Source organism: Triticum urartu, chromosome 6 (genome assembly GCF_003073215.2).
Source record: "Triticum urartu cultivar G1812 chromosome 6, Tu2.1, whole genome shotgun sequence".
NCBI lineage: Eukaryota > Viridiplantae > Streptophyta > Magnoliopsida > Poales > Poaceae > Triticum > Triticum urartu.
In genome coordinates this window covers 412,031,235-412,040,822 of record NC_053027.1, presented here as the reverse complement: position 1 = coordinate 412,040,822, position 9,588 = coordinate 412,031,235, and the positions used below count along the sequence as shown (strand labels likewise).

The following is a 9,588-nucleotide window of genomic DNA, read 5'->3' as shown; positions in this document are numbered from 1 at the left end:
TAACTCTAATTAACCTACTAATTAAATGTTAACAAATAGTTAGTCAACGGTCTATGACCAGTGGGACCCACATGTCAGTTTGACCCAGTCAACACCTCTGTTGACTGCTGACGTCATGCTGACGTCAGCAAGCACTATTCTGGATAATGTTGAATTAAAATAATTATATAAATCCTGAAAATGTTTTAAATCTTTCAAAATTAATATAAAATAAATCGTAGCTCGGATGGAAAATTTTTGTACGTGAAAGTTGCTCAGAACAACGAGACGAATCCGGATACGCAGCTCGTTAGTCCGCCACACATCCCTAGCATAGCAAACACGTAAATTTCCCCCTCGGGTTCATTTGTCCGAAAATACAAAACACCGGGGATACTTTACAAGATGTTTCCCCCCTTCATCGGTATCACCTCCTACTGCGTTAGGGCACACCTAGCATCGTTACTTGTCATGTCATGCATTGATATGCATCTATTTGCATTGTATTCATTGTTTCTACCCCCTCTTCTCTCCGATAGACTACGAGACTGACGCCGTTGCTGGTGCCCCGGTCGACTACGTTGTTGACGACCCCTACTTGCCAGAGCAACCAGGCAAGCCCCCCCTTGATCACCAGATATCGCCTATTCTTCTCTCTACTGCTTGCATTAGAGTAGTGTAGCATGTTACTGCTTTTCGTTAATCTTATTCTGATGCACAACCTGTCATTGTTGCTACAGTTGTTGATACCTTACCTGCAATCCTAAATGCTTAGTATAGGATGCTAGTTTATCATCAGTGGCCCTACATTCTTGTCAGTCTGCCATGCTATACTATCGGGCCGTGATCACGTTGGGTGTTGATCACGGGTATATATTATATATAATACACATGATACATGTTGTGACTAAAGTCGGGTCGGCTCGTTGAGTACCCGCGGTTGATTCACAAATTGGGGGCTGAAAGGGCATATGTTCCCGACGGCCCTCTGTGTGGATCTTTGTGGCGGAGCGACAGGGCGGGTTGAGACCACCCAGGAGAGAGGTGGGCCTGGCCCTGGTCGGCGTTCGTGGTTACTTCAAAATAACATGCTTAACAAGATCTGGGTATTTTATCTGAGTCTCGCCACTGGCCTATACACACTAACCAACTACGCGGGAACAGTTATGGGCACTCGACGTCGTGGTATCAAACGAAGCCTTCGTGACGTCAGCGACTGAACGACGCGCGTCGGGTTGGACCGTGTAACACAACTTCCTTTGTAATGGAGGTTGCTAGGTCTGCTCACCGGCCGCGTACGCAACGTGCAGGTGTGCAATGGGCGATGGGCCCAGACCCCTGTGCGCATAGGATTTAGACCGACGTGCTGACCTCTCTGTTGTGCCTAGGTGGGGCTGCGACGTGTTGATCTTCCGAGGCCGGGCATGACCCAGAAAAGTGTGTCTGGACAAAGGGGATCGAGCGTGTTGGGAAATGTGGTGCACCCCTGCAGGGAAGTTGATCTATTCGAATAGCCGTGTCCCTCGGTAAAAGGACGACCCGGAGTTGTACCTTGACCTTAGGACAACTAGAATCGGATACTTAATAAAATACACCCTTCCAAGTGCCAGATACACCAGTGATCGCTCTCTCACAGGGCGACGAGGGGAGGATCGCCGGGTAGGATTATGCTATGCGGTGATACTTGGTTAACTTACCATCTACTCTCTTCTTCTGCTTCAAGATGGAGGCTGGCAGAAGCGTAGTCTTCGACAAGACTAGCTACCCCCCTCTTATTCCGGCATTCTGCAGTTTAATCCACATATACTACCCCCTTTCATTGATACCAATGCATATGTAGTGTAGCTCCTTGCTTGCGAGTACTTTGGATGAGTACTCACGGTTGCTTTGCTCGCCCTTTCTATATCCGATTGTTGCGACCAGACGTTGGAGTCCCGGAGCCAGACGCCACCGTCGATGACGACTGCTACTACTCGGGAGGTGCCTACTACTACGTGCAGGCTGTTGACGATGACCAGGAGTAGTTTAGGAGGATCCCAGGCAGGAGGCATGCGCCTCTTTCGATATGTATCCCAGTTTGTGCTAGCCATCTTATGGCATCTTGTTTAACTTATGTCTTTACTCCAATATCGTTGCTTCCATTGACTCATGTATGATCGAGCTCTTGTATTCGAACCCTCGAGGCCCCTGGCTTGTAATATGATGCTTGTATGCCTTGTTTTATTTGTAGAGTTGTGTTGTGATATCTTCCCGTGAGTCCCTGATCTTGATCCTACACGTTTGCGTGTATGATTAATGTACGATTGAATCAGGGGCGTCACACCATCGTCATCATCAACCTTCCTCCATCACCAATTTCATGATTCTCACCGCTGTACGTGAGTAATTCCCTCGTAGACTTGCTGGACGGTGATGGGTTGGATGAGATTTATCATGTAATCGAGTTAGTTTTGTTAGGGTTTGATCCATAGTATCCATTATGTTTTGAGATTGATGTTTCTATGACTTTGCTATGCTTAATGCTTGTCATTAGGGCCCGAGTGCCATGATTTCAGATCTGAACCTATTATATTTTCATGAATATATGTGAGTTCTTCATCCTATCTTGCAAGTCAATAGTCACCTACTATGTGTTATGATCCGGTAACCCCGAAGTGACAATAATCGGGACCACTCCCGGTGATGACTATAGTTTGAGGAGTTCATGTATTCACTAAGTGTTAATGCTTTGGTCCGGTACTCTATTAAAAGGAGGCTTTAATATCCCTTAGTTTCCAATAGGACCCCGCTGCCATAGGAGGGTAGGACAAAAGATGTCATGCAAGTTCTTTTCCATAAGCACATATGACTATATTCGGAATACATGCCTACATTACATTGATGAACTGGAGCTAGTTCTTTGTCACCCTATGTTATAACTGTTGCATGAGGAATCGCATCCGACATAATTATCCATCACTGATCCATCGCCTACGAGATTTTCACATATTGATCTTTGCTTAGTTACTTTTCCGTTGCCACTGTTACAATCACTACAAAACCAATACTGTTACTTTTGCCACCGTTACCGTTACTTCCATATTACTTTGCTACTAAATACTTTGCTGCAGATATTAAGTATTTCAGGTGCGGTTGAATTGGCAACTCAACTATTAATACTTGAGAATATTCTTTGGCTCCCCTTGTGTCGAATCAATAAATTTGGGGTTGAATACTCTACCCGCGAAAACTGTTGTGATCCCCTATACTTGTGGGTTATCATCCTCTCGCCAACTATTGCTTCTATGACTATCGCTACCGCTTAGTGATAAAGTAAAGCAATTACATGGCGATTGCATTTCATATAATAAAGCGACAATCATATGGCTCCTGCCAGTTGCCGATAACAGTGTTACAAAACATGATCATCTCATACAACAATTTATATAATCACATCTTGACCATATCACATCACAACATGCCCTGCAAAAACAAGTTAGACGCCCTCTACTTTGTTGTTGCAAGTTTTACGTGGCTGCTACGGGCTTCTAGCAAGAACCGTTCTTACCTACGCATCAGAACCACAACGTAGTATACTGATTGCTTTTTGATCTTCAGAAAGAACCCTGTTCATTGAAACCGATTCAACTAAAGTTGGAGAAACAGACACCCACTAGCCACCTGTGTGTGAAGCACGTCGGTAGAACCAGTCTCGCGTAAGCGTATGCGTAATGTCGGTATGAGCCGCTTCATCCAACAATACCGCTGAATCAAGAATCAACTAGTGACGGCAAGCAATATGTATATACCCACGCGCACAACTCCTTTGTGTTCTACTCGTGCATATAACATCTACACATAGACCTGGCTTGGATGCCACTGTTGGGGAACGCGGTATTTCAAAAAAATTCCTACGATCGTGCAAGATCTATCTAGGAGATGCATAGCAACGAGAGGGGGAGAGTATGTCTATGTACCCTCGTAGACCGAAAGCGGGAGCGTTATGAAACGCGATTGATGTAGTCGAACGTCTTCGCGATCCAACCAATCAAGTACCGAACGCACGGTACCTCCGCGATCTGCGCACGTCCAGCTCGGTGACGTCCCTCGTACTCTTGATCTAGTTGAGGCCGAGGGAGAGTTTCGTCAGCACGACGGCGTGATGATGAAGTTACCGACGCAGGGCTTCGCCTAAGCACTGCAACGATATGACCGAGGTGGAATTCTATGGAGGGGGGCACCGCACACGGCAAAACAATCAACTTGTGTGTCTATGGTGCCCCCTTCTCCCGTATATAAAGGGGTGGAGGAGGGGGCCGGCCGGCCACCTTGGGCGCGCACCCAAGGGGGGAATCCTACTCCTACTAGGAGTAGGTTCCCCCCTTTCCTAGTCCTACTAGGAGGGGGAAGGAAGGGAGAGAGGGGAGGAAGAAAAGGGGGGCGGCCCCCTCCCAATTCGGATTGGGCTTGGGGGGGGGCGCCCCTCCTCTTGGCCTTCTCCTCTCTCTTCCACTAAAGCCCGTGTGGGCCCATTAAGCCCCCCGGGGGGTTTCGGTAACCTCCCGGTACTCCGATAATTGCCGGAACTCATCCGAAACCATTTCGGTGTCCAAACATAACCTTCCAATATATCAATCTTCATGTCTCGACCATTTCGAGACTCCTCGTCATGTCCGTGATCATATCCGGGACTCCGGACTACCTTCAGTACATCAAAACACATAAACTCATAATACCGATTGTCATCGAAAGTTAAGCGTGCGGACCCTACGGGTTCGAGAACTATGTAGACATGACCGAGACTCATCTCCGGTCAATAACCAATAGCGGAACCTAGATGCTCATACTGGCTCCTACATATTATACGAAGATCTTTATCGGTCAAACCACATAACAACATACGTTGTTCCCTTTGTCATCGGTATGTTACTTGCCTGCGATTCGATTATCGGTATCTCAATACCTAGTTCAATCTCATTACCGGCAAGTCTCTTTACTCGTTCCGTAATGCATCATCCCGCAACTAACTCATTAGTCACATTGCTTGCAAGGCTTATAGTGATGTGCATTACCGAGAGGGCCCAGAGATACCTCTCCGATACACGGAGTGACAAACCCTAATCTCGATCTATGCGAACTCAACAAACACCATCGGAGACACCTGTAGAGCATCTTTATAGTCACCTAGTTACGTTATGACTCAGCTGAGTTGTGACGTTTGATAACACACTAAGTGTTCCTCCAGTATCCGGGAGTTGCATAATCTCATAGTCCTAGGAACATGTATAAGTTATTAAGAAAGTAATAGCAATAAACTAAACGATCATAGTGCTAAGCCAACGGATGGGTCAAGTCAATCACATCATTCTCTAATGATGTGATCCCATTCATCAAATGACAACTCATGTTTATGGTTAGGAAACTTAAACATCTTTTGATTAACGAGCTAGCCAAGTAGAAGCGTACTAGCGACACTCTGTTTGTCTATGTATTCACACATGTACTAAGTTTCCGATTAATACAATTTTAGCATGAATAATAAACATTTATCATGATATAAGAAAATATAAATAATAATTTTATTATTGCCTCTAGGGCATATTTCCTTCAAGTCGACCATCCCATCGGTGAAAAAACATCAGTGTCGACCAGGTTCCAGCACGCGATGGCGTCACCCTCATAGCCCCCCTCGACCTCCCAAGTATGATGCCCACACACTGTCTGGCTTGCCTCTCAGCATGCAGCCATATCTGATTTGGGATAGGGTTAAAGGGAGAGTGCCTGTTTAGGTCGACGGGGCCAAATGCTGGGTGATGAGATGCGGCAGCAGAGGAAAAAAACGTGAAATGAGCGGCAGTAGGTGGCAGGCGCGCGAACGAGGGAGAGCTTAAGCGGCGAGCGAGCTCGATAAAACACATGACTTATGTAGGGGAGAGAGCCTCGCGAGCGAGTCGACCGACCGAAGCTTCTTAGCCGGTCGACCGGAAAAAATCATTAGCCTAGTATAAATAGTCACAGCTCACAAACATGATGTATGGTTTTGGGAGGAAAGACGATGCATGAATTTCTTACAACAAGTTGGGTCTGGCTTCAATAATTGTAAGATAAACTAATCAGTGGCACAGCTTAAAGCCAAAACGTGAAAGGTCAAGGGTCCCTTGACAGTTGTTAAAGTGGAAGGGAGCTTGGCACTTCTCTTCACAGTGCTCTATTAAAGCGGGATCCGGGAAGATAATATTAACCCTTAACTAGTAGTAGGAGCATATCAAATCAACAACATGTGCATTCTTCCTGAACCCTTTCCATCTTACTGTCGGTGCTCTGCTCTGCTCTCCGAACCAAACCAAAGCGGACAGCATTGCACATGCACCAGTATACATGCTGTCAAATCGATTGCTCTATACATACATACATTGCATATACGGCCATAATTTACACTGCAGCATTACAAACGCGCCTTAAACCTGACGAAATGTCTAACAAATTTCAAGAAACTCTATAGTCCTTCTCCCTTGGCGGCGATGCTCTAGTTGAGGCCGAAGAACTCGGTCATGGAGAGCAGGTCGCAGAACCCGCCGCCGGCCTGCATCTGATCCATGCTGTCGAACTGCTCCAGGAACTCCCAGCAGGTGCCGCTGTCGCCGAAGCCGCCGTGCAGGGGGTCCTCCACGCCGGGTGGCCCATCGACCTGCGCGGACCCCTGGCTCGTGATCTGACGATGATCGCCGCTTCCTGCGCCAACCACCCCCGCGGCTTCCGGGCCAGGTGCCGCCGCCGCCACCTGGCCACCGATGTAGTCCATGTTGAGCCAATCCGCGAACATCACCTTGGGAGCCACGGGCGCGTGGGCCCTGCAGGCGGTAGGCTCGGTCACGGTCAGGCAGCTCGAGTCGGCCGACGACGACTCGTGCGGCGGCTCCGACGAGCCGGAGTTCGACGGCCGTTCCTGCGCCGCACTGAACTCCCCTGGGCTCGGGCTCTGGGACCCGTCCGAGTCCGCGGCGAAGCTCGCCGCCGGCGGCGTCTCCTTGCCGCCCTCGACCCTCTTCTTGAGATACGAGTTCCAGTAGTTCTTCACCTCGTTGTCGGTCCTCCCCGGTAAATGCCGTGCGATCCTCGACCACCTGCGGTACAAGTTTCGCGTCAATAATTAAGCCAGCGGGCCCGAGTTACTTGCGGTGCACTTAACTTTGGTTTATGTCAGATAAAAAAAACTTTGGTTTCTGTCGGTCGGCGGGAAAATGATTTCAGCTTTTGCATTGACAACTTGACGTTTCTTTCGCCCTTTCTCAAGTTTCTCGTTCTTTTCTCCTTTTGTGGCTCGGAGTATAAACAAAGCAAAACAAAACAAAATGTGCCACTTGGGTGAGAGGGACGAGCGTGGTGTACGTAGTCTATTCATGTGGAGTTGTGGACCACCGACGATCATCGTTGGATATTTTTCGGGGGACATAATTGCAAGGCCCAATAAAGAATCTAATCTCCTCGCGAGGCCACACTACTACGTGCCAGTCGGGATCGTCAAGGCAGCTGTTTCCATTACTAACTCGCAAGGATTGGTCCAAATAGTCGACGCCATGTTCTCTCTCGCCGCTCCACTGTACAGCTAAATTCAACAGGGCCGGCGGTGCTTTCTGCAGCAACGGCCAGAGGATATACTCACAAAAAGAAGAATGTTTTTTCCAAGATAGATAATGATTTTGAGCAAACTTGCGCTAGGACGCAACTGGACTGTATGCCATTTAGCGTCCGGCCAACCAAGCCCACAAATATTTTATACTAACAAGCTAATAATAATCGGAGCGAAAAGCAGGTGTAATCATCACAATGTGCACCGGGCAGACAGAGGGGAAAATCTGGTGGATTTGGAGCGTCCGTGGAGCGTGAGCGTCAGCATCAACTCCACTACGGAAAAGGCCCCGGTGGCTGCCATCACCGGTCTCCCTTCCCCGTTCCCTCTTTTCTTTCCTTCCTTGACTCGAATTAGCGTGTTCTAGAACGGGATTGCCGCCAGCCGAGCAGGGACAATTACACTGGTACCTTTCACGTCCAAACGGTGGGCTACGGTGGGAGTGCTACCACCCGCCTAGTGTGTGCGGGGGGAAACCTAAAAGGAAAACATGGCAGCGGCATCTAGGAGTAGTAGACAGACGACGTGGAGAAGTGTCTTTCGATCGATCGTCTCAATCATTTGCGTGCAGTAAAGTACAGTGCAGAGAGTAAGTAGGTAAATGGTGTGTGCTGGACGGGGCTGCTTACTTGTTGCCGAGGGCGGCGTGGAGGCTCATCACCGTCTCCTCCTCCTCCGGCGAGAACATGCCGTGCTTCAGCCCCGGCCGCAGGTAGTTGATCCACCGCAGCCTGCAGCTCTTGCCGTTCCGCTGGAGCCCTGCGCGCGGAATCATGGTCAGAAGTCAGAACCAGCCAGCCAATGTGCATTTCCCTTTCGGGACAGATGAAACTAATCACTCCCACGAACAAATCAAGGCCAATTCGGACGAGCTGGCCGGAGAGAGGACGAAATTCAGTCGACCCAAATGCACCGAATTCTCCTGAATTATGCCTCCTTTCTGTGCTTCTACAAATGCGGACGAGGGAGCGGTGGTCGGCCTTACCGGCTTTGGCGGGAAGCGCGCTCCAGCAGCCGTGGCCGTGCCGGAGAATGTAATCGCGCAGCTTCTGGTCCTCCTCCGGCGACCACAGCCCCTTCCGGTAGCTCGGCCTGGGCTTGTCGCACGCCTTACACCCCATTGCTTTGCTTGCTTGCTTGCAGGCGGACGAACGGCGCAGCGCGGCACGAAACCTCGGAGAGGTGGGTCTACAGGAGGCAGCAGCAGCGGCGGCAGAGGCTTCGGGCTCAAGCCTTGGGATGGAGATGGAGGAGAGCGTTCTGGCGTTTCCAGAGGGGAGCAGTAGGTGCGAGTTTTATAGCCATGGAAAGGGGGTGTGTTTGTGTCGTCTGGGAAATAAACAAATTACGTGTTATCATCACCACTACCTCAATTTTGCAATTTCTGTTTTTAATGTACTGACTTTATTTTAGAAAAGAAAAAAAAATCTGTAAACAATAGGAGCTATAATCTACTGCAATTGCCGCCTAAGAAAAATTATTGTAATATAATAATGCCTTAAGGGCGGCTGATGCCTTCTACTCCGAGAAATCATGGTTTACATTTGCTCTGCACATTATTGAAATGTTAAATAGACGAGCGTGAGAGAGTGAGGTTTTAAAGAACATCAGGAGACCACGAAGCGTGATAATGAATCAAAATCAAGGCCAGCTGCGATCGGCAATGAAGTGGAAAATAAGTAAGGTGAGAGTACACAAGTAGTGGGGAAAACCGGCAAATCGTCCGCGATGACATTGCTTTCGTCCGGTGTATGTTTTTCAAACTGTTATGGAGGACACGCCTCGTCAGGTCGTAAGTGGCAAATATCAAACGGTAACATCCGCGCCAGCTACAAGACATCAGTAAGACACATTTGATTTACTTGGATTGATTACTATGTCTTGGTTCTAAAGTGCAGCCAGGATCGGTCTAGAAAGCAAAACTATTTATGGCTGGCCCTTTTCCTTTGAACCAGAAAGAGAGCGACTTGCTTGTAATGGAAGCCAAGAATGAGGAGCGG

General features: G+C 48.4%; 1 protein-coding gene across 1 annotated transcript; it reads right to left on the bottom strand.

Moving 5' to 3' along the window:
- Positions 1–6,170: 6,170 nt before the first annotated feature.
- LOC125513845 (transcription factor LAF1-like) lies at positions 6,171–8,869 on the bottom strand. The gene is made up of 3 exons (XM_048679052.1): positions 8,574–8,869; positions 8,218–8,347; positions 6,171–7,082 (listed from the first exon to the last, which is right to left on the bottom strand). The coding sequence occupies exons 1-3, from the start codon at positions 8,707–8,709 to the stop codon at positions 6,485–6,487; spliced, it is 864 nt and encodes a 287-aa protein (XP_048535009.1). The 5' UTR covers positions 8,710–8,869; the 3' UTR covers positions 6,171–6,484.
- Between the last annotated feature and the right edge of the window lie 719 nt (positions 8,870–9,588).

Excerpts from the sequence above, each read along its gene's own strand:
- LOC125513845 (XM_048679052.1), bottom strand. The coding sequence starts at position 8,709 with ATGGGGTGTAAGGCGTGCGACAAGCCCAGGCCGAGCTACCGGAAGGGG. Across the intron at positions 8,348-8,573 it reads CGCGCTTCCCGCCAAAGCCG|GGCTCCAGCGGAACGGCAAG; the intron begins GTAAGGCCGACC and ends TTCCGCGCGCAG. Across the intron at positions 7,083-8,217 it reads CACGCCGCCCTCGGCAACAA|GTGGTCGAGGATCGCACGGC; the intron begins GTAAGCAGCCCC and ends CTTGTACCGCAG.